Source organism: Diadema antillarum, unplaced genomic scaffold (assembly GCF_040938485.1).
Source record: "Diadema antillarum isolate AM-2024a unplaced genomic scaffold, OU_Dant_1.0 seq00000846_RagTag, whole genome shotgun sequence".
Classification (NCBI taxonomy): domain Eukaryota; kingdom Metazoa; phylum Echinodermata; class Echinoidea; order Diadematoida; family Diadematidae; genus Diadema; species Diadema antillarum.
In genome coordinates, this window is record NW_027271720.1 from 1,480,670 (window position 1) to 1,506,502 (window position 25,833).

At 39.4% G+C, this 25,833-nt stretch overlaps 1 protein-coding gene across 5 annotated transcripts in view; it reads left to right on the forward strand.

Moving 5' to 3' along the window:
• Positions 1–23,855, forward strand: part of LOC139740302 (uncharacterized) — a 127,508-nt gene extending 103,653 nt beyond the window's left edge. For 4 of the 5 annotated variants that reach the window (XM_071650884.1, XM_071650886.1, XM_071650885.1 and 1 more), the window contains 4 exons: positions 16,285–16,414; positions 16,936–17,928; positions 18,838–19,811; positions 21,954–23,855. In XM_071650884.1, the coding sequence (XP_071506985.1) occupies positions 16,294–16,414; positions 16,936–17,928; positions 18,838–19,811; positions 21,954–22,043 (2,178 nt within the window). In that variant the 5' untranslated portion in view covers positions 16,285–16,293 and the 3' untranslated portion in view covers positions 22,044–23,855. Of the gene's footprint in view, positions 1–16,284; positions 16,415–16,935; positions 17,929–18,837; positions 19,819–21,953 lie in introns of all 5 variants that reach the window. The other variant, XM_071650888.1, reaches the window with a different exon arrangement.
• Positions 23,856–25,833: the final 1,978 nt, after the last annotated feature.

Consider the following 25,833-nt stretch of genomic DNA (forward strand, 5'->3'; position numbering starts at 1 on the left):
AAACACACACTGGATTTCGCACTACACTCTTTTTTCCCAGCATGGCGCCCAACCTGCGTGACATCAATAATTAACCGCATGCTTTACGCGCCGCAATCATGGTGCACAAACCGAGTGCATATTTGCTACTGTATTGATTCAGGAAGAGACGATAGATTTAACCACTCGATAATCAGCATCGACGTCTGTAACAATCCGATATCACCCTAGCGGCTTGGAATTAATACATTTGAATTAGATAGCGAAATGTAAGTAACATTGAATTCAACTAATCAATCACGTGCCATCAAGGGACAGAATACTTTATTCCATACGCCATTTAGAGTATTAAGGTGATGTAAATACATGTCACTTAAGGAAGAAAATTGTCCTTGAAATGCGTTATTCTTTGATGGAAAAGTTATTACTTTACATTTAAGTTGACGTGAATAAGTAAAGTTAAATCAAACAATAATTGATGCATTACATTCCAACATGATAAACGATCTTTTATGAAACTCAATCTTCTAAATTCGACTTTAGTGGTGATTAACTCTTTGGAGTAGAGAATAGCTATGCAACTTGTAACATAATCAATATAATCGTGATTGAAGACTACTAAGTTATAAATCATCATCACTAACTGATCACATGCAAAAACATGTTTCAAAGGCGATCCGCCTTCTAGCATTTCAAGGAAAATGGAGACTGATTTCCAGATCCAATCAAGATCTCAAATTAGTCACTGATTATATAAGAGGATTTTGAATTTCATTTGCATGATGTGACGGTTCAATACGTAATCACTGTGCCAAGAAAACGGCTTTACGCTTTACGTTGTTATTCCGAAGGGTCATTAATCCGCCAATGATATACGGTTCGCTATTCCAAAGAGTCCTCATTCCGAAGGTTCGTTAATCTGAAAAAGAAATTAGGGTCATAACTCCCAAGGTTCGTTTTCATCATTGGATTATTAACGAACATCAAGACAAACGGAATTTGTGTATTTCAGAATAACCTTCGTTATAACTGATCTTCAGAATACAGTGGATACCTTGTAGATTGTGACTTGTTTTGTGGTATACATTGTCAAGATTAAGCCGAAACTTTGACTCTTACGTTAATTTTTTTTTTAGTCACCTATAAAACCAGCATAAAAATAATTCTATGAGTAGGGAGGTGTAAAAAAGAATGACATCTCATTGAATGACATCTCATTCACATTGTTCGTGACATTTCATTTCATTAGTTCCATTTCCAACGACACAAAACATTCATACACACACAGTAACACGAAATCAGTACAGTATTATAATTAAGGAAAATACTGACAAGAAGTACAGAAGATACTGTGACTTTTGTGATTGTACCAAACCAAAATCGTTGCAAATGAAAGGGATTGCCGAAAAGAGGGACTTCTAAACTGCTGTCTTGTGAGCAATAACTGATTAATGAACTAATAATACTAAGGCAGATTGCGTAGAAAAAAAGTAATGAAAGGCAAAACGAAGGAAATAATTATACACATGCACAAAGAAACAAACATGACAGTGCACGAAGTAGCTCTCCAGTAAAAAAAGAAATAAAAATGGAATAATATGGGAGGAATAACAGGAAGAGACTAGAGGGGACACGGAAAAGGGGTGGAAGAGGATAGCAGCTGTATGAGTTTGTTTGCGATTAATTGTCGATAGAGTTCAATGAATTGAATCTTAGCCTACAGCAGTTGTAAGTAATTGGCGGTTATCCTCAATCAATCAAGGGAACCAACCAACACACAGCGCATCCCCTGTCAACAAACCGGATAAATGATTTCCATTCGCATGAGCATGCGATCAAAATAATACGCATAACGGCACCGAAACGGAATACTGCTTCATATTACCATTGCTGTTCTTATACAATGCCATTAATCTTACGATAAAAAAAGCTCGATATGCGTGCAGAGGAGCCCCTTTTGTGAGCGCTATTTTCCCCAGAGGGCCTAGATGCGCTGATCACTCCAGCATCGCCCGGTAACCATTACTCACTGGGATGTAAAAGGGGTCGTGATCAATACATCTCGTCCAAGATGTGTGCGCCACGCGTGATTCGAATCCACGAGCCATAGTTTTTTTCCAGTGTACCACAGTGCTCTTCATCACTTGATATTTAGAATGTTAGATTACAACCCATTCTGTAAACGCAGTTCCGCAAGAGATTGCACTGAGTAATCTGCACATCAACGTGTCCGTGGTTACTGCCTTTTGATATAAAAACTACATGTATTTCCTTTCATGTGCTGCACTGATGGTTTTCAGTGTCTGTTATTAAAATACAGATCGTCAATCCCTCGCCATCAAACAGCAATCTCAAAACGTTCACACATCAATATCACCTGATTTCGACAGTTCGCATCTTCCGGGCGCGTATGTCAAGGGTCTCTCTTTCTGACGTTAGAATTCAAAGAAGCAAAGCAAAACAACAACCAAAGAAAAAGAAGCATTTTTGACAGCATGTCGTCCGCCATCATGCGAACGCACGTGTAGTGAATAGTCAAGTGGTTGTTTTTTTTTTCCCGTTCCCATTTGGCGCGCTCTGCGCATCCCTTGTTAACTCCACCGGGTCGTAAATCAAGTCCCGACGCCGAGGGCGCAAATTTAGAAACTTCTCTGCAAATGACGTTCAGTACTTAAAAGACTTACAGATAGCAGCAGCAGCAGCATTATGCATGAGAGGTCATCGGCAGATTGACAATAATATAGCTCTAAGGGGGGGGGGGAGGATGCTATAATACAAGCGGGATCCACACAAAGGAGGATGAAAGAAAAGTTAAAAGAATAAGAGAGAGAGAGAGAGAGAGAGAGAGAGAGAACACACGTTTTGTTGCCTCTCGGTGCATTGTTGTTCGTCGTCTTACCTATAAATACACATGGGAATTGTCACATACTCAGTATGTCAAGCGTGGCGTGTCTTAATGGTACAACATGCTTTAGGCATTCTCAAGCGAAGCACTTTACTTCAAAATGACCACTCAGCTAAGATTGCACAACCCTGTATATGTCTATATATATTTATATATATGCAGTGTTTGTCTAACTGCGTATATGTTGTATGTAAATTTACATATACTTGTATTATCATGCGGGCCCTCTCTTTGTTTTTGTTATGTTGCCGTGCATTGAACATTCAACTTGTATTTGTTTTCTTTCAAGACGTTATTACTGTCCCCACCCCCTATTTTGTTTTTTTTTTAAAGTATTTACTGTAGCTATTTACAAACTTTCCCTTAGCTCAAGGAAGACACTGTGTAGGTCTGAATTAACTTTAAATTCTGCAGTTGTAATCGTAGGTCTAGACCTAATAGTGAAAGATGCCTCCTTCCACCAGCGTTGTAGGTGAAAACTTAAGAAATAGTTTGCTTAGGCCCCCAACTCACTAGGAAGGCGACCATGGCGACTTTGGCGATCTGCGTCGATTTAACAAATCGTGCCGCGATCGCCATCCGTCTCCACTTTTGGCCTCCGAGGCGATTACACTACGAACGCTACTGCACGTTTTTGCCGCTTTTCCAAGCCGACGAGACGCGCTGCTTCTGCAATCAAAGCGATCGTGTTGCGATATTCGTACGCTTATAAAGACCTCGCTACAACAGTGATACGATTGGAGCGACAGTGATACGTTTACGCCGAGCTCATGCTACGATCTCAAGCGATCGGGGTATAAAATGGGTTTCATGATTTAATTTCTTCAGGCAGATGTCAGTGTCAAACCAACATGGATATACAGAATATAGATTTACTCTTACATCTTAGCATTCTAGAACACACCAATTAGAACCTGATGTGAAATTCCACTATTGGTTAAGTCTTCCATTCAGATAAAAGGGTAAAATGTGTATATAATATTCAACATGTTAAAGAACCGGCTTACGAGCAAACTACCAATCGTATCCCTCAACGAGACAATTTTATGAAGATATGTTTGAAAAAAATACAACTTAATTTACATTCATTGACTTGCAATGGATTATCACAAACAATCAATTTGATAAACAGAGTAGATTCGTACTGAGTGTACGTGAAAAATGAATTTTATACGCTTTTCTCCATATCAACCTTCCTGGTCTGTTCATCACTTTTTTTCGTTCATGGTTGGTTCCTGCTGTAAAAGTGGTAATCTTCATGGGCGATGGGGGCCGCTTTCGATGCGCTTGAGTTACGCCTAACGCGTTGCTACCCCGTCAGAGTTACGAATGTGGCGCTTTTAATGCGCTCTTGAGGCGATTCTGATACGCTCTAAAACGACGGCGAGCTCGCTACGGAAGTTTTGGACATGTTCAAAACTTCCGTAGCGAGGTCGCCGACCATGGCGATGGTGACGACCCTCCGCGCTTCTGAACCGCTCAAGATACGATGGAGAAGATTTAAAGCGATGAAGCCACGATCCGCCGCGCTTTGTCGATTTTTGATAATCGTAGCTGAATCGCCGTGTAGTGAGATGGGGGTATTATAAAGAGCCGGCAGGATGAATATTAGTAGATTTTGTATTCATCTGTCAATCACTCACTTATTTTGTTGAAGTCGTCCCTTGACAACATATTTAAAAAAGACGATATCGCTTTTCTATGGCGATAGCGATGATGACATAAGTGACTATTTTGTCTTTGGTAGTCCATATACTTTCGTAATTGTGTTTTCGTGATGAGAAAAACAACACTCTGTAAAAGTTCCTTGTTAGCCGATACGTCGTACGTGGGATGCAACCTCGCGCTGACCGTAATATTGTAGCCCTCTATTATCGGCTTATCTCTTCCGTCTTTTGTTTCGAGCATAAAAGGAGGCAAAAGAAGACGCCAAGAAAAATGACAAAGTTGAGAATACGGCTGTGTATATCTTATGAAACGAACAAAGAAAACAAATCCTTGTTTAAGGCGCTGTTCTTCTTTCTGCGATTTTCCGCCAATTACCTATATACACTTTCTTGGCATCGCCATGAATTCCCCAGGTATTGGCGGCAGAAAGCGGCCTCAAGGCGACGTCACCAGAAGAAGACTCTTCCCCTTTTCAAGCATATAATCTTTCATTAGTCTCAAGGAATAAGGGACAAAATAGATGAATACAGGGACACCTGAAGAAAAGAGAAATTGATGCAGGGATTAATTATTGGAGAATGCGACGAAAAGAAGGAAACTAGTTGTTACGTGAGAATGGCCGATATAAAAGGAAAAAGCAGAAAGACAGGAAATGCCAGATAAAGTCGTTTCTCCGAAGAGGAGAGGAAACGTTAAGAAGAGATCGCACTACATTCAAATTTAGCACTCGCGCACTAAGTTACGTGCGTACATTAGCCTGGCGAAGAATAAGTTATTAACGAGATATTCATAATGCAGCTTCTCACGCGGCTAAAAAAAAAAGGAAAGAAAAGAAAAAAGAAACCTACAAGAGTTTGCCAAGAGTACGCGCGGATTTTCGCAGAAAGAGACCTTGAGCGATAGAACCAGATAAAACTTAATAGAGTGAAGGGGTCTCGTATACAACGGTGTACAAAGAAGTCTTGCCGGAGTGGAAAGAAGGTGCTAAGTTGATTAAATTTTAAACCAAATCCTATAAAGCAGAGATAAGTATCAAAGAAAGATAGAAAGATAACAGCAAACGAAACTGACTGACAGGCGCCTGATGCGCCTGAGAGGTTGGTGTTGATTGGAAATTAATCGTCGGGGATTTGAAATCAGAACAATCATTTTGATTTCTTTGATTAAAAAATCAGAGCACTCTTAGCTTCCGAAGGCCTGATACCAATCTTTGAGCCCGCCTACGCATCATGATACATTAGTATGTATTTTTTCCGTCAATAGCGAACACTTCAGTAATACTTCACTATAGACGTGCTAGGAGGTAATATGATTAACGTAACCTTTATCTATTTTTACATTCGTCATTGGGTTTCGCGTCGAAAGACTAAGCGCGCAGCATCCTGATAATCACTTGCAAAATGGAGTTTGAATTACGTCTGATGGCATGTCATATTCTTAATCTTAATAGGCGCTATGTCACCGGGGCGAACGTATCAGGTAAGACATAATTTTGTCACCGGTAGGAAGGATTACACGATTGCACGAGGACTTTCCACATGTTCAGTGATATGGAAAATATCTAAAAATATGAAAATGAAATCAAACACACAGAAAGTAGGAATGTAAAAACTTGTGTACTTCCGAGATTTGATGAATCTTCTCAAAAGAGATATTACAACTATTTATACCCATATCCATGTACTTATTTGTGCAAGTCAACAGACGCACTGGCGTTTTAATTGCAACAAGCCTATTTTTATTGTCATTACAAAAAAATAGAACGAATTAGTGAGAACGTAACGGAATGTCGAAGTTTTGTCGTCTCGCCACAAATTAGTGATTTCTGTCACATTTTATATGTTATAGCTTTCTTTGGAATTGTGTCTACTAAATATTGAGAACGGTATATCTTGCTCGTACCATACTTTTACATTACGAGGTGAATGTTTGTAATAAGCCAGTTCGTATAGGTTCGCTTTCGGCAAGAGCAGAAAAAGGTATAATTTGTGATAACAGACATGCTGGTTTTGAAATAAAATAAGATATATCATAAGCATCTGAAAAGAAAATGAATATTCATGACGTGAAACCCTTGGAAATGGTGCTTGCCAGTACATCCACCTGACAACAACAAAGTGTTAATAATTAAAGCCTATGGTATTTGGGGATTAAGATAAAAGGCTTATTGATGCATTCTTTGTTTGAACATGACTTCCATAAATTGTTACGTCAAGCGAGGTTATGCAATATGTTGCTTTGTTATATTAGTGAATGAGAGAGACAGAGAGAGAGAAAAAAAGGGAAAGTTTGAAAAAAAAATCGCCCAAATTTGCGCGTGAGCTAATCACGAAGTGGCTTATTAGCATGGCCGTAAAGTATGACGCGTCTTTGAAAAGACTGCAAGTTATGAACATCGCTGCATTTAGAAGCAGTTTCGATATCATCGCGATGCCACCCCGCCACTTTGCTAGTGGTGCCAGGGATTCTTTTTCATCCCTCTCCTTCAACACAAACAAGCTATATTGGGATTTCGCCGAGCCTCTCGAAGAGGGTTGCGTCCTCGCCGTGTAGACGTATTCATACAGGACTGCAGCGAAATGGCGACTTGTTTGTTGAGAGATTTCCGACGGAACGTATCAAATAGCTAGTATTTCACCTCCTGCGCTGGAAGCCATACTCGTCCTTCAATGCCGCCGCCCGTAAAACAAAAAACGAAGCAAAAAAAAAAAAAAAAAAAAAAAAAAAAGACTTCTAATTCATCCCAAAAAAGAAGATGTTTGACTCGGGCAATGACGTTATACCATTCCCGCCACGAAAATGTCTGAGGGAATGAGAATTTAGTCTATTTACCTGGATAGCTCAAAGCGCTCAAAACTAATCGTTTTATCCACCAGTGTTTGCATTCTCTCTGCAATCAAAACAACTAACAGCACAAACTAACATCAAATCTAAAAATTCGCGCATCACCAGCAACTATACAAACAACAAGAAAAGCAGCATCAGTGCACGGTTTATTATTCACAATGATCTGCAGATTTAATTATTAGGTGTATAAGGTGACGGCAAAAACCAAATACTCTCCGCCTTATCGTTTATTAGCTTATTAGTCAACAAGCCTGACACGAAGGACCTCTTTCGGCTAAGTATTATTTGAAATAGTACTTTCCACCTTTTTAGTCATCATTTTTAGAGAAAAAAAAATGTCTCAGTTTAAACATGCCCAATCTAATATGAATAATATGATATAATATATACATATGAAGAGAGAAAGAAAGAATGAAGGAGAGACAAAGAAGTTCCCCGTTGTACTTAGGCAAACTGATAGTAGCGCTCGAGCAATAAATACCTCTAACGACATTAGATCTCGATCTTCAAAGCGCAATATGTTGACTGATAAAGCTAAAAAAGACCACTGCAAATCATATCGGGATTTTACAATATCTTACTTGGTGTCATGCGGGTGTGAGAGGCAGGGCGATACATAAGTGTTTGACTATACCATCACGGTGGCACGTCGCATTAAACTCGATCCTGCTGTGTGTTCAGTCTTTGAAGACTCATCGCCATCATTGCGCTGCCAATATTTTCGTTGTAGCTTGTAAAGAAAATGAGGCAACATCATGTTAGGAATTGTTTATGTTTCTGCAAATCTCTTGCTTTTATTCATATTCGTTGTTAGCATTCGACTACTAAACAGAACTAGGTAGGAATTTAAGAGCCTGGGTATTCATTCGAAATTCATCGTGTCTCTGCCTGCAAACAAGGACAGCCTGCGGTGGAAGTGTCGCTCCAAAAGCAGTAGATGACAGGTTTGTTTCCTACTGGTCGCTCTCCGATATGTTTAGATCAGTAGTTGCTATCTTACAAATTCATTTCTACAGAGGGTGACAATTGATTTTAAAAAAAAATATGTCACAGCTCATCTCCATCGCCCTTCTGCATAAACATTCATTTCTAGAACTGTTTGAGCTGTTTAACATTTAACAATATTCGCAATGTGAATAATATGTACGTTCCACGAAAAAGGTCGCTGACAAGGGGAATCACGGTGGAAAATTCACGGACAGTATAAACAATATAGATGAGTAATGGAAAGATTAAAAAACGGAAAACAACAAAAAAGACTGTCGTTGTTTCAGGCATTCTACAGGAATATGCTGACATCACATGAGCTCTTTTTCGACATATCCGATCAAGTCATTCATAAACGCGACTTTTTTTTTGTCCGTGAGGAAACGGCATCACTCATCAGTAAAAGCAAGAAAAATAAAGAGAAGAAAACATATAACATTTTCATCTCTCTCATATTTGCCATTTTAATGCATCGACACGTGCAGTACTAGTATAGTAGATTTTGTCCATTCACGCGTTCGGGAATATGGAGCCCGACAGCTCACTCGAAACATAAGAATGTATCATTAAGGATACTATTATAATGAGTTCTTTCATGAGACGGCTTTAGGGGAGTATCAGCTATGGTGTCAAATCTAGATGCATGCAAGGAGAAGCGGCCAACTACTCGCAATTCATGCTTCACATAAAGCGTCGCTGCTTCCACGACAAAACCCATGAGCAGGTGTATCATTTGACGCACGGTGATTATCCGTTTGGACGTTTCCTTGGCGCTGCAGCTGCTTCTCGGGGCAGAGAAAGAGAAAGAGAGATAGATAGACAGCCAGAGACAGAGAGATAGAGAGAAAGAGGGAAGTGGGGGGGGGGGGGGGGGTCGAGACAGACAGACAGACAGACATGAAAACCAGCGCATACTGAAAGAGAGAAGACTGATTTTTCTTCACTCACACATCCTATTTTTTTCCACGATGATCAGTATGGTGTAAATAATTATTTTCATCTTTGTCTCTTCTATTATTCAGAATGATGTCATTATAATCATTCTTTATCTCTCTGTGTTTGTCAATATACATGTATATATATATATATATATATATATATATATATATATATGTATATATGAATTATATGTATATATATATATGCGTGTGTGTGTGTGTGTGTTTATGTGTAATATATACAGTATTACACAAAAGTAATACAGAGAGGAGAAGTACTTGTAAGAGGATGTGCGTTTTCATTTACAAGTCAGGGAAAATGGCCCATAATCCTTCTCATCATTCCAAGAAAAGGAAATAGAGTACAGCGTCATAATGAACCCATTTACGATCAAATGTAGTTAATCAGTAACCAAACTCTACGGACAGTTTTTTTTTTCTTCTCTTTTTCCCTTTTGTTTTCAAAGTTAAAAGAGTGCCCTCTTACAATTAGTTTTTCTCATTTATCATCTAAATTTTCCACATACACCAGAACACAAGGGGAAAAAACACAAGGAAATTATGTCTGATATCGTTCTATGTGAATATGTATATCACTGTAATCTAATAATGAATATTCTCTCCAAGAAAATTGAAATGCTGTGCAAGACGGTCTAAAAAAAGAAAAGCAAGAAAAATTAAGGCATACATCTCGCACTGTTTCTTTCTTTCTTTCTTTCTTTCTTTTTTACATCATGGACGGGCTCTCCTTTCATCTATCTGACAAGCGTGATTTTATTAGCCTGAGTAGCACTCCCACACGCAGTTGAAGTATCGGAGGTGGGTGCATTTATCGCCCCGGCTTATTGATTTATTTTCGTCAGGTCGGGTAGGGAGTAATCAAGCCTATCCCCGACGCCACCCGGAGAAGCTCTGGTGGGTGGGTGGGTGGCATCAGGAGACTGAACGTCATTTCATGTTCCTTTCCATATGTTGAATACATAGAAGAAAAAGGGATAAACAGTCAAGGCATCACAAAGTTATGACACATGACATTTTGACAAGATCAGTGTGGATGATCGCGCAGATTGCCATACAATGACACATTATCATACTATAAGAGTCCTTCGCATTTATTGTGTTATGATGTATGTATGTATGTATGTATGAATGTTTGTATGTACGTATGTATGTAAGTATGTGTGTGTGTGTGTATGTTTGCATGACGATGTGTGTATACAGTATCATTATGTTTGCATGTAAGCGTGTATATTCTGTATGGCTCGAATTCACGAAGGTGGTACAATATTTGTCCATTGACAAAGACCGCAGTTTTGTATGGGGCGCCAAGTGTCGCAGGGCCTATTTCGTTAACGAAATGACTGATTTCGTAACGAAGTAGGCCATGCGACACTTGGCTCCTCCTATGAAAAAAAACCTACGTTCTTTGTCCATGTCGTGGTTTAAAGCATGGACAAAAATTGTACCACTTTCTTGAATTGGGGCCCATATGTTTGTACGTATGCTTTTATGTTTGTATGCATGTATATGTATGGAAATATGTCAAATATTTCTACGTGCCGACTTTCGAATCAAACATCATTCGTGACTCGTTCATTACTCGTTCTTCTATGTCTTTTTATGATTAAAATAGTAACAATCTGATAGACCCATGTCCTAAGCTCACATTGTAATGTGCATGGGAGTTGATTGATGACGGACCAAATTTCTCTTTTCAAGAACGATTCCCCCATGCCCACATGAAATCTGAAAAAGAAAGTGGAGAATAGCCTTTAATGAAGAAAAAAAAAAGATGAAAATGACCTACTAACACGAAATGTTTTGAGTATGGAGAATTTTGTATATCTTTAAAGAGTATATTTTATTTTTAAAGTTGTCGTTTGATTATGAAAAGAACAGATCATTCCAGACATTTGATGACGAAACGTTTCGTCACAAAGAACATGATCTGATCCATTGCTTTGATACTCGATATATCATCACGCGAAAGCAAGGGAAAGACCATTGTATTAAAGAATTCAATACACTAATCATGTATTACATGAACGTGTTAAGATAACTTAAAAAACATATTGGTATTCCATATCACATGTTTAAAACTCCAACAATTCTTACTTTCATTAAAGGGTGACGTATCCAACGGCTTCGAATGGCACAGCCCCTCTCAACCCAAGAATCCATGCTGATAAGCATGATATATAGTTATATCTATAAATCTCAAACTTATACAGTATTCTATTACACCTGGAGATGTGTTAAACCATGTCAATCATTTGACGATTTATTACTGTAAATACCACCCTCGTAAAGGCATATTGCTCTAGTTTAAACATCGACAACAACAACAAATCATTCGGGAGATAGTGAAAGACAGTATTTATTATTTCCCCTCACAGAACATGTCAGTGGTAGATGCTTCCGGTCATTATGCCGACTAACTTCAGTACTTCCACAATTTTCCACGCTTATCAATGTTAACGTGTGGAAGATCAACATTTGCCAGTAGAATTTTACGGCATGCAATTTGTGTATTCGTGTGTGTGTGTGTGTGTGTGGTGTGTGTGTGTGTGTGTGTGTGTGTGTGTGTGTGTATGTGTGTATGTTTTACTAAGTATTTAAAGGTCGCTATTAGTCATTCTCATATACCAGTATTCCAACGTCTCATGCATCTTGGAAATGCAACGACGGCTATTTCAACCAAGCATAGAGCATGTAGACTACCTCCCAAGCGTAGATCAAAATATTCTTATGTTAGGAACCTAATTTGTCCAAACATTTTGCTATTTTCATATGTCCGATGCTCATATGGCACAATGAAAAACAAAAATGAAGCCATACATTCGTTGACGCACATTTCCACCGTGAAAGTACGGAAGATGTTCTTATGACACCGACATAACAGAAGCCTCTGCACATTCGCCATCAATTCCTTCCTTCACCCCCACCTCCCCCCCCCCATAAAAAAGAAATAAAGAACCTTCCATCTAAAAGTACAGAAACACATTTTATTCTCTGACGCAAGAAAATAGCAATGGCTAATGATGATTAAAACGAAACCTACGGAGCTTGGGACGCAATCCCCTCATATTAAAGGACTGTCAAAGCCAATAAAATTTGTTATTATCTTCAATATCAATAACGAATCCAGAAGGAGGACTCATTAATTCGAGGGAGCCAATTTGCTTCCTCCAAATACACGCATAGCTTCTCTAAAATAACTGGACCACTGAGATAAATACAATATCTTTTCCCTATTTAGATTGGAACGATGGAAGTACTTTGAGAGATACAGTAGTTCTTCAGAGTTGATCCATGATTAAAGTTGAATGTTCTGTATTATCATTTGTCTGTTTCATCTGAGTCGTTACTGCAAAACGTGATCGTGTTGGCTAAAACGTTGTTGATGAAATACGTACATAAGCACACATACACACTCACAAACACACACATACACACATATAAAATGCATATTTAGATATGTATAAGTCTATGAATATATATACAGATAGTTTATATGTACGTATGTTTTTTGTTCGTTTGTTTGCATGTGGAAAATCTGAATTTGTTTATTTTCATGTATCATCTGAATTAACAAGACAAGACTTCTGAGTAGACCTCTGTGAGTCGGCTGCACTGTCATAGTGCTACCGGTTTCCATAGAGACTAGTTGTATGCACTGCGTAGGCTTGGGACCGACCACCTCATCAGGTTATGCACCCTGCATCTATAACCGATGATGAGCCTGAAACGCATTGTTGTCCCTTTTCGCAACATTTATGACTGCACAAGGAAATCGAAACTCACAACCGCACATCAACACAAACGACAAGTTAAAGAAAAGAACAGAACTAATTTGGACTTTGAATTAACTGATTAAGGGACATCAAATTTCAAAAACTTGTTGCGTGTTGCAAACTTGAATCTAGAAGGTTCTATAGAACACGCTTTCGCGCCTCCCTCGTATGTAAGCTGGGTCGTAATCTACCTTCATTTTGAACATGGACAGAAGGAGGTCATCTCAATTTATGTCACGTATATAATACAACTCATCGTGATGAGTACAAGAATTATCTTTGATATGATCGTCATATAGGTAATTTCAGTTTCTTGTCAAGAGAAATGAAATCAGAAACAAAGTATGAAATAGAAATAAATGAATAACGCGCGCCTCCGATTCAAAATAGGCAAAGGGTAGGCACTTTCATATAAAATGTACTAGACAAAATGGATCCACGAGAAGTGCCAGACAGAGAAATGAAACTATTTCTTTTCAATTCTTGACATTTCATGGATACCAGAACAAGTCGTTAATCTTATGCTGCGTTTATCAACTTTCCCCTGTTTAAACTGCTTTCAAAAGCCGTTTCCAAAGCCCTTTCGAAAGCCGTTTCCAAAGCCCTTTAGAAACGGCTTCCAAAATAGTTGCGTTTATCAACTCTTCGCGAACACGATAACTGGCCTGTCACTGCACAGCTGCATTGCGCAAGTCGACCCGAGGAGAAGAGGTCATAATTAAGGCGTGCATTGTTCGTAACTGCAGTACAATACTACAAAGCCGTTTCAAAACAGCTTTGCGCTTATCAACTTCAAAAGGCTTTTACAAACAGGTTTCTGAAAACCTGTTTAGGAAACCTGTTTGGAAAGCCACAAATTTGCGGCTTTCGAAAAGCCTTCTCGAAAGGGCTTTCAAAACAGCTTTGCGTTTATCAACTCGTAAAAATTCCTTGAAAGCTGTTTGGAAAACCTGTTTCTGCCGAGAAAAGGAGTTGATAAACGCACCCAAAGTCTCATGATCACTTAAAGAATCTTAAAGCTGCTGTTTCATAGCTCCTGTGTCTTCCCCTGCCACTCGATACACAGTTATGATAGTGTACGACTGATTGTTTGATTGATATATTATTGCTGGTATATGATAGTGAAAACTGGGCAGTGAAATTGGGTCTTACAGAAGTTTTCATGCGTTGTACGTCGCGCCTGACATTTTCTACTACATGTTGGATTTAAGCCTGCAGACCACCGTTAAAAACAAGGTTTCGTCTCAAAATGAAGTCACGTTAAATCATTGGATTGGGGGAATTCCAGTGTATTTCTATTTGACGAAGATAATGCCTGTGTCGTGTAAACTAATGCCTTGACCTTGGACATAATCCAGGAGGAGGGACATTACCCTCAAAGTAAAAAGAAAAAGAAGAAGAAAAAGACAGATATATTTAACAGGAATCAAGTTGCGACTTCCACAAGAGTATCACCTTTCTTCTGCATTGCAGATAAATGAAAATGCGTCTCGCAATTTCCTGAGTACACTTTAAGAGACCGTCATTTCCTGATTGGAGTTCCTGTTGTTGTTGTATTACTTTTTCTTCGTTTTAAGTGATTGGTTATTGAAATATGTCTTATTTAAACTTCCTTATTCTAGGAGGTAGATATGGTTTATTTTTTACCACTACCAGAGACTGTTTCATCCATAGCTTTACTATCATAAACACACACAAAAACACCCACACACAACCACACACACACACACACACACACACACACACACCTGCTGTCAAACATTGTTCATTTATTGACATCTATTTGACAGTGTGAAAATCGTTCAGCTGATGATGCGAATTCATGTAGAAATTATGCGATTAAATATTCTTTTATACATGTAACGCTGTTGACGTAGGAATGTATTTCTCTTCCGCATTCAAATATGGAATACTTATGTTTCATGTATTTAGTATTACTTTTGAGCTTCTTGGTACTATTGCACTTGGAAAGAATTTGTGTCATCTTGGAAGCAAAATCTAGGCTGAATTTAACGGAACTGAATTGAACAGAACTGTTAGCATTTTCGAATAATTTTTGTCACTGTTTTGTCAGCCCAAAAGCCATGCCTCGCTTCGACAAAACTGTAGCTATTAGTCATTTTGAAAGAAAAACAATGGCAGATTTTTCATAAAGATCACATCAAAGTAACGCGTTGAATTTTCTTTACAACTTTACTTGTTTCATGCCCAGCAAAACAATTCGGGGGGGGGGGGGCGCCCCTCTTTATTTTTTGTTAAGCCAAAAGAAGGGCGCGTGCGCCCCCTTAAATTTTTTTATAAAGGCGCCTCCCCTTGACGGAATTCCTGGATCCACCCCTGTAGTTACATGGAGAGGAAAGCAGTATGTTTAAGCATGCCTAAGTTGCAGTCTCTGAGTAATGTGGCACACAGGGGTTTACACTGTGACGCATCGTAAGAGTTAAAGGCACTCATACTCTTTCCTTGCAGTCGCTTCCAAGGCTCTCGTTCCTCTTTAGTTTCAAATATGATACTCCATTTGGCCATTCAGCCATCATTGCCCAAAGCGCTATATGTGCTCCATTGCCTGCATTGATTTGGTGTTATTATAACCCTGTTCATGGACAGACTCCCAAGAAATGGCTTTCTCTGTTTTCTTTTCATTTTGTGCTTTGACGTCCTTCAGAAAATATTATCTTTCTGCTTACGTAACAATCCTGCAATACGCTCTTACTATTAAATTTATATTACTACAATGTTTATCAAGAAAATGAAATGATACCATTATGACCTATTCTAATTCATACATAAAAGAGAGAACAAGAAACTAGGACGTGGATCGATTTTTTCATATAAGCTATAATTTGAGGACATTGTCTGTTCTGCGAATAAAAAACAAAAACAAGAAACAAACACATGGCCTTACTGGCCGATGTATCTCAATCTTCCATCTGAGGATATTTAAGTAAGATATGGTACCCAATACCAATGCCTCACTCACTCAGACGCTACAAAAATGTTTGCCAACGTTCTTTTCCCTACACTAATGTGTGTTTGTGCATAGAGCCTTGGTGTGTAGAATTTCGCTTATTCAATCAAGTTTCGTCATTTTGCAACGTCTGAATGAAAAACACTAATGGACTCGTATCTCTGTTTTTCTTCTTCCTTTTATCTCTGTTTTTCTCAGTCACAGAGTATGAAGTGTTTTCGAGCGCTCCTCCCCTTCTTGGCCTTGCTTGCCGGGGTGAAGGGCGCCCCCACCGATGCTCCTGACTCGTCTAAAGCTAATGTTATCCCAGCCGGAGTAAGTGTCAAAGGTATGTGTATGTAGTTCTCTAGAGAGAGGGGAAAAACAAGAAGAAGAAGAAGACGAATTTACTGCCGTTCTTCCCTAAGGGGGAGCATTCCAGGTCAACGAAAGAGAAACATATTTTTTTTTTACATCAGCTCAATAACATTAGAAGGTCCTCAAAAAAAAATTGCCGACATTTGAAAAACGCCAAGTTTAGTAGCGTATTCCGTGATCAGAATGTAAAACAACTCTTTCAGGTATAAATCATCAATGGAGATAACATTATCAGGCTGTTGATAAGCGAACAAGGTTAAAACGAAGACCAAGAATAGATAACATTTGAATAAAAGATTCAATGTTGTGATATAAAGTATTACGAAGAAATCTTCAAAAGGTAAACGCTGTATCGAGGACGTTGAATTACACTCTGTTATGCATTTAGATATGCCCTTTCTATTTTGCCCCAATGATTCTGGCCTATGGATTGCACGACATTGTTTGCAAAATCGACACACAGTAATCATTGTCTTCAACGTTGCTCTGCAGATGACAAGGTCCTGGCTGATACTTTACCAGCGGGCGCAAGAGAAACGGAGTTAGATTCTCTGACTGAGTATAAGTCAGACCCGAGAAGCTTTGAGGGAGGCAACGGAGAGGACGATGACGCTGGTAACCAGCCGAGTACCTCTTCCAACGTCGCTGGCGACAGCACTGACACGTCGGCGTACTCCGCTTCATTGCCTTCGTGGGTGGTTGACGAGTATTACGAAAACGCAGACAGCGTCAATGGCGCGGATGATTCTGGAAACGAGGTGTCTCTGGAAAGCTTGGAATCAAAACTCATCAGCGAAAAGTTGGAGCCCCTCTACCAGTCGATATCACATCTTAAGTCGCTCCTATCTCAACTACGTGAGAAGGCGAGCAAAGATCTGCAACAGCTGGCCGAATCTCTGCCGAGTGACCAGGAGGAGTACAGCTATGAATACTCGGCCGGAACCTCCTACATCTCATTGGCCAAACAGGACGAGGGTCAGCTCTTAGATCTTGAAAACAGTGATGATGTAAAGCATGAACTTGATGGTCAGCGAGAAAGTTCAAACCGCTCCCAAAGTGGTGTCGACAAGAATAAAGCTATCGAAGCAGGAATGACGGACTTCCGACAGCAACCGAGACAGGGTCTTACTCCCGGACGTAGATTTAAACGAGACCTCGGGTGGGGTCCTCGAAATATGGACACATCTGATGGTCCCTCCTTGTTTGACGAAAATGAAACTGAAGCATCTTGGAGCAGTTCCTCGGCAGTCGAATCTTCGGTTGGTGACGGCGAGGAAGACACAATCCCTCTCCGAATCCTGAAACTGAGACAAAATCTCGAGACGGAATCCAAACCTCGGGTATCATGGCTGGATCTTCTCTACGACTTGAGTCGGCAAGGGTATTCACCATCGGAGAAATTTTACAGGAAACGGAGATATCGGGAAGATTTACGCACATTTGCGAATAGCTTACCAACTCTTGAAGGCCTGCGAAAACGCACAGGTGATGCTTTAAGCGATATCGAAATATACTGGCACAATGCACTGTAACTTTGCACTCTTATTTCTCAATGCATAAGCACCTACAACAGGTTCGATTAACCTGTGTTTACTCTTTAAATGCGAGGGTCGTGGCTATGAGGACTTTATTGAAATCAAATATAAACCAACAAAGAATACAAATTCGTTTCAGAACTTAGTTAAAGTTATCTTAGAACTCGTGCATCTTACCGTTGTAAAGAGCAAACTCTGTGATATTATCGACCTCGCTTGTCATATGCGTATTGCTACTTTTTGTTTGGTACTGCTTTCCTAAATTACATTTCTTCACGCGTTTCAGGGTATTGTTTTCTCAGTGCTTAACATTCATTGCACAGAATGCGACAATTAACTTTGCTGATCGTTCTGTCGTTGTAATCATTGCCATTAATTGAAGAGCTTGCTTCCAAAAGGCACTAAATCCATTGAAAAATGATGGATTTAGCGCCTTTTGGAAGCAAGCTCTTCAATTGTAAATCCGATTAAAAGAAAACATTCACTATGACACGTGAACATTGTGTTACCATTCGTAACTGTTACTTGACCACCCTATATAAAATGATATCATTAAGCGTTGAAATGTAATCAAAATTTCTGTGTACACAAGTATTTATAGTCATGCACATTTTAGCAGAACTTTTATGTACAGTGGCGTCATTTTCTCAGAGACCTTTACTTAGTATTACGTTTCTTTGGACAAATGCGGTCTCGAGGTTTATTATTGCTACTGTCATACAATACAACTGCCGAATGGAGTTTTCTTTTAGATGCACTGTCATTTTCATCTTGGCTTGTGATGTTTACTATGAATTGAAGAGTCAGCGGACGACAGGGGTACATTAACTATTCATACTGTCGTATTCTTGCCCTCTAGATTCCACTGACGACGATTCCGACAACGGGGTCTTTGTTCCAAGTCCCGGAACGCCGTATCCTGCTCCGCCGAACCTGCCTCCTCCTAGCAACGTCATTTATCCTTTTCTGTCACCAGAGGGGGCGTTGCCGTGGGAGCCCCCACCAGACTTCGAAGAAAATAATGCGAAGCTGGAAGAGCAGACGAACAGCATAGACATGAGCAACGCATACCAGAAGCGAGTTGCGTACCTCAAGGACATAGAGCGTTCCATCATAAGGGAACCACTTCAGAGCCTTGCGATGCAACTGGCTGGCCGAGACCCGGTGAGGCCTGAAATGGCCATGAGGGTTAGGCGAGTGATGCAGATTCCTCCTCCGCCGCCGTACGGGAGGAAAGTGGTGAAGTCCCTGTACAGGAAGAAAGCGTTCGGCTTCCCTTTTAACGATCTGGACAACAAGCTCTTACAGGATTCATGGGATGCGTCAGCGGAGGAAGATGTTAACGGCCCTCTAGACAGGTACGAGATCGAGGACCCAGTTTCTTTCAGCCAGTACTTGCGGCGTGACCAATTGGCAGATCGCCGCAGTCATTACCTGAAGGAACAGCTGAGGCGACTATTTACTTATCTAGCAACAAAGGAGGCAGAAGATCAACTCTTAGAGCGTCTTCTGTCCTCAAAGGACATTCCGAGAGTACTTCAGACGTCGTTAGCAGAAGCCGACTCTGCCAGCGAAGCTGACTCAGACGCAGAGAGTTCAGCTGCGTTTCAAAGCGATGATGCGGACAACAAGCAGTGGGGAACCTTTGAAGACAACGAATCAACAGGAGATGTAGACTTGGCCGACTTCGAGAGCAAAGAGGAAGCGGGCGACGCAGAGTGGGAGAGTTCCGATTCTCAGGGAGATGCTGAATTTTTCTCGAATGGATCAGAGTCGGAGGCGTCGATCCCATTAGAGTGGGCCTTCAACACAGACGAAGATATCCAAACGAACGTAAGTGGTAAGGGACTGTACAAAGACCATTTTCATACTTTTACCAAGTTTAGACGTAGCTATAGAGGAGCAATGGGGGATATAGTGGACAGGGCAATTACACCCTGGACAATTACCCCGGACCCTTCCGCTGACCCTAACCCAAATTTTAATCCTGAACCTTATCCTAATCCTAACCAAAACTCTAACCCTAAACCTAACCTTAACCATAATCTTTACTCTAACCTTATCACTAGCCAATATTTAGCCAGGGGATAACTGCCCTGATACAATAGTGGACAACGTTCGGTCCTCTGATACAGTAGACTCCCATTATAACGAAGTCCTTTGGACCGACAGTTTTTTCGTTATATCGAAATTTCGTTATAACAGAACAAAATTAACAATAGAAGAAAAACCATAGAGCGGATAATGTTGAGGCCTGAATTTTTACTTCATTGTAACCGGAATTTCGTTATTATCTTGTTCGTTATAACGGGAGTGCACTGTACTGCGAATCATGCCAGTGCGAGGACATCCATCATCATTCCGTGTGAACAAATTGCAAAAATTAGTTCCTGACAATGCCGGACTAATGATACTTGCTGATGCCTCTAGAATAGTAGTAATAACTCTGTATCAGAGGCGACCTTATTTGCTAGAAAAATTCACATTATCGTTTTCATCATTATCTTCGTTATTTCCATTTAAATATCCAAAGATCTTTTCCGGAAACATGACTTTATGACATGATAATTATCTCGGGCTGAATATTTGTGAGAGTGTAATCTGCATCTAACGTGGATGCGAAACTGATGGATAAGAGTCAATTTATTCATGTAAATTCAAAGAAAATAATGAAATACCCACGTCAGAGAATGTTCGTTTCTCAAGGCAGAAATAAAACCAAACCAAATAAAAAAAAATTGTACTGGTGAGTCTGTAGGAGCCTCATGTGGCATATTGATACAAAGTTGTTTAATGATAGCATTTACAATATTGTTATAAGATACTTGCTGGGTTGATTTTTAAAAAAAAAAACCATACTAGCTAACTAGAACAGATTGAGAATGTTTGGCATACAATTTCATTTCCCACATGTTTCACTACATGAAAGTTGCAAATATTATATATCGGCAAAACTATGTGACTCTACAGGTAAAAGTTACTCGTTTCATTGGACACTTATTCCTTACACCTTATAATCTAAGGAGAATCTTCCGACGTTGCCAATCTAGCCATTATCCTTGAAATATGTTAACTCATATTTCCAAACCAACTGCTCGTCATTTCTGACGTGGAGACAATTTTGGTGAGTTAAAAGGCAGCAAAAATTTACGGGAAAAAATCTGTTATAAATCGTTAATTTGTGTCTTTTTCTTTTCATTACTTTGCATATTCTTTAGATTTTTTTCAACCCATCGTCACTGATCATTATAGTTAAAATGATGATGCATGACCTAGATTTGAAAGACACATTGCAGGAGCTCTGCCTGCTTGCACCACAGTTTTGTCTGAAAGTGACATTTGAGGCAAAATTGCATTTTATAATTGCATCACGCTTCAAGCGAACCTTTCCCCGTCACGTTGTCCATAACTCGGACATAAGAAATGTTGTTAATTCCCCACTGAACGCTCTTCGCGTTCATTGAATGCTGATGGCGTGAGTCCTCTTCCAGGACGGAATCTTCCAAGCGTGGTAATATAGCGTCTCACCGTGACTAAAAGTCGTAACGTTATCATTTCGAGTCCAATTTTATTTTTTTTTTCCCCTTCAGAACTGCGGCGGTAATTTACAAAATGGGAGATTCAGTAAGAGAATGGTAGAAAATGCCCTAAAACAACCACAACAGCAACGACCACAAAAACAACAACCAATGAAACCTGGAATGAATACACTATGTGTAAGAATAGCTGAAAAATAGGTGAAAAATTTACAAATGGGTAGTTAGGCGTTTTAAAACATGCAGGCAAAGCGCCTTAAAGACTTGTTTAACCAAAATCACACACTTACAACCTATCGTTCTCGTTTGCCGATCATTTGAATTTGTCCGTCCGTATTACTTTTCTTTTGCGTCATATAGTGTGTACCACTTTTTTATCTCATCTTTGAGTATTTTTTGTGGTATCTCCGTATATTTCTTTGTCTCTTCTGTTTTACAGATTCTAAAGGTCATTGACGAAATGAAGCAGCATATACTACTTCGGAAGCTCGCCGAAATCTTAGAACGCGCGACGGAGGATGAAACATAGAAAGTCTACAGCGGGCGGACATCTCATATGCCTTCTTGAAGTCTCGTATCTCACTTTCACGTCTCGCGTTGGCCGCAAGGTCGTCACCACATGCAATTCTCAAGTGCTTGTCATCTGTATTTGTGACTTTGTAGCATACCTCTGTCTGTGAAATTACACGATCACCGTTGTTCTCTCTCACCGGAAGTCAACGTACCGCTCCCAATCCCAGAACGATTTAAAATAGATTTTTAAAAAGTCAAATAATCAAGAGGTCCTGCCATGTTTTTTGACACGTATCTCGATAAAGAACATCTTTCTTGCCGTAATAGATGTCAGCATCATTGAATGATTTGTATCTGTGAAGAATTTAAAATGGATATTTTACCTCTGCAAATTTTAGGAGACTCGGACGCATGACACCACGATGGTAATATCAATATTTGATGGTTATGTAACTGTGGCGTTAACTTGTAGCTTTAACGATTTTGTCACTCAAAACATGCCTAATAGTTCAGGTTAGTAACCCGTTTGCACAGTTCATGACTGGTGTGTACGTTTAAATGTTGTATGTAGCACAGCTGTTTCAGTTTTTTATAACTTTTCTCCATGAAAACATCGATTGAAAGACGACTTGTGATCAATCACTTGTCTGTAGTAAAGATTGCTCCCTATATATATTTGAAGATTTTGCTTGCAAAACGAATTAACTCCATCTTATCTGATTTTAGATATTTGCCATTAAAGCTGCAAAAAAGGTAAAGAAAAAAATAAGAGAATATGGATATATTCAATCATAACTTCCAGCATATTCGTTATAATGTTGCAAATGAGGTATCACTGAAAAGGTTTAATTTTGCTCTATCTGATAATGGACTTACTTTAAAATGTTTAAAGATGGCGCTTAATCCCTTTTTGCGATCAAATTCTTCACTTCTTGATCACGATATGACGTCAAACTTGCTCTCTGTTGGACTAATATATACCCGTGTTTGTTTCAAGGATTGCTTTCTTCCTTGCGACCTTACATGATGTTGACTTGCGGACAACGTTTGACTGTGAGGAAAGCAAAATGCCAACTCGATTGCATTTGAATTCTGTAAGGTGACTAGTCGCAACTGTTCGACTCATTGCATCCGTTCCACTTGCATAAATAATACAGGCGTATACTCCCATGACTCAATCGGTCATTTTTGTTGTTGTTCATCATTCTTGTGTATGTTTCTTTCCTTGACATTGCTCCTCCTTCTGAGAAATGAACTGAAGGTAGAGGTAGAGTTTATTTACATCGAAGCAAACATAAATATATCTGTTTATCGACATGTTTCCCATGCATGCAATATGGAGGGGCACGTTTTCTTACTGCTTACTTAAGTCTTCAATTACTATTCAATGTTACACAGTGGTATTCGTAACTAATAAGTTTCTCATGCAAAATATCAGGTACACTCACCTTACATTTCATTTTATCAATTTACTGTACAATAATGTACTTTACGGTGAGTTATGGTAATTTAGTGCATTTTTCATCATACACTGTCATGACTGTGCAACTACATGGGGTAATCGCACACACTTTTTTTTTTCATTACGATAATCAAAATGGCAGTATTCCCCTTAACTAAATGGCGCACACATAACTTGAAAGCTTACAAGCGTGTAACAATTATCCAACTTCGTGTGTATACCTTACGGAAAGGTGCAATAGCAAATTATACTTAAACTGCTTTTTTGTTTTCCGCTAGAATATTGCCAAACTTAAGAGTGACTAATTAGCATCGAATGACTAATTGACTCGTCATATTTGTTTCCGATAGAAATCTCCTGACAGTAACGTTGCTTCGTAAAATCCTTTTTTTTTTACGATATAGTGCGGTCGAATTATACATGCACTTGATGTTGGATTTATAAATGTCAATACCTCTCACTGTCGTTGAATTTTTCATTGTTCATTCTATTATTTTGCTTTGATGGATATTCCTCACATTCTCTGCATTTACATTTTGATTATTTTTCACAACTGCTCTCCAAGGATGAATTCCATGCCGTGTTCCTAAAGGTTGATAATGCATAAATTACTATTCAGTTCCATCCATCCAGACATAAAAATCAAAGGCAAAATCAAAAGAAACATCTACTCTCCATGTTGTGTCCCCCCCCCCCCCCCCAGTGGCAATGTCTCCTTTTTTTTTTTTTGTCTGTTCTTCAGTCTTTTTGTCCCTGTCTCTCTCGCTCATCTAAAGCAATCACTAATTTTTACTGTGTTCAAATTCAAGCATTGCCAACAAAGAAGGGAACTCCCTGGCCCGAATTTACGAAGTAGGTACAATCTTTGTCCATGGTTTAAACCATGGACAAAGACCGTAGTTTTGTATGGGGCGCCAAGTATTGCATGTTTCGTTACGAAATCAGTCATTTCGTCGACGAAATGTTCATTTCGTTACGAAATGTTGTCATTTCGTTACGGATCATTGATCAATCTTAGTAGCCCAATTGGATGACTAAAAGATAAATTTGGTGGCTCGGTACCAATTTTTACCACCACTAATGTTGAGCCCTGGTTATAGAAATGCATGGTAGGCCGTTATTATAAGCAAATGCTTGACAAGGATAATGGCTTCATGATAACGGCGGTGATGACGAGGAAGAACAAAAAGAAGGAGGAGGAGGAGGAAGGTGAAGAGAAGAAGAGTATTAGTAGATTGAGTTTTCAGCGGCTACAGAGAACGTAAAAATGGAATATTATCAAGTAACGAACCAAAAATATCATCGACAGCTCAATGTCTTGTCCCAAGAGATTATTTTCATCCTTTCCGCCGTGTGCGTTGCAATGCACATTCAATAATTCTATATGCTCTTTCATTTTCAACAGATCATGATGTTTTGAGAGAGGGAGAACCCCCCCCCCCTAAAAAAAATAAATTAGATCGAATTAGAGCATTTATTCTAAGCAAATGTATATTTTTTCGGCTAAGGAGAGGTAAATAAGTACATCTATTTCTAACTTGCGCGATGTGAATTAGGTAAATTACACAAGACCCAACCAGATGCGTTCATACCACCCACCAATGTCTTAAAAGCTCATAAGGCTATTCATCAACTGCCAGTTCTGGAAAAAATGGCGGGCATTGCCGCCAATCCTTTGTCCCATTAGAAGAGCTAGAAAATCCTTTCTCGGGATGTAATGTAAGCTCCTTAAGTCCGATACCGTTAGGCAAAGTCTGATGATGATTCAGACAATGTCGACATCATGCAGCAGTTGTTGCTACTTAATATGACCTTTTATGCTAAATTAGTATTTTGCTCGTGTGTCGCACGTCCTCTCAGTATAAAGCACAGCGCTGTGTACAATCACGAGAGCTTGTAAATCTTCACTGAAGGTGGACACTTGACTACCTGCAACAAGCGAGAAGACAATGGAACGCCTTTATACCGTTGCATTTAGGTCCATTTCTTGCTTCTCTACGAAAACAATTGTCCGTTTGATATTATTGCAGTCAGTTTCAAGAGATTTGATGTGTTTAATGACGCTCATTGATTGTTCCATTGTCTTTAATCGTAGATAAGAGATCATAGACCAACAGTATACACACGCAATGACTTAAAGCACATACACATACATACACATCAGACACACATGCATGCAAGCACTGAGAAATGGAATCTTTGTATTCGTTTGCTATCCGCCAAGAGAAAAATTCACCTGTAAACCCTGGGTCGATTCGATCAGAACTTAGTATCATGTTATAGAGCATTATGTGGGTGTCCAATGTGTGGGTGTATCAGGGTGCGTGTGTGTGTGTGCGTAAAA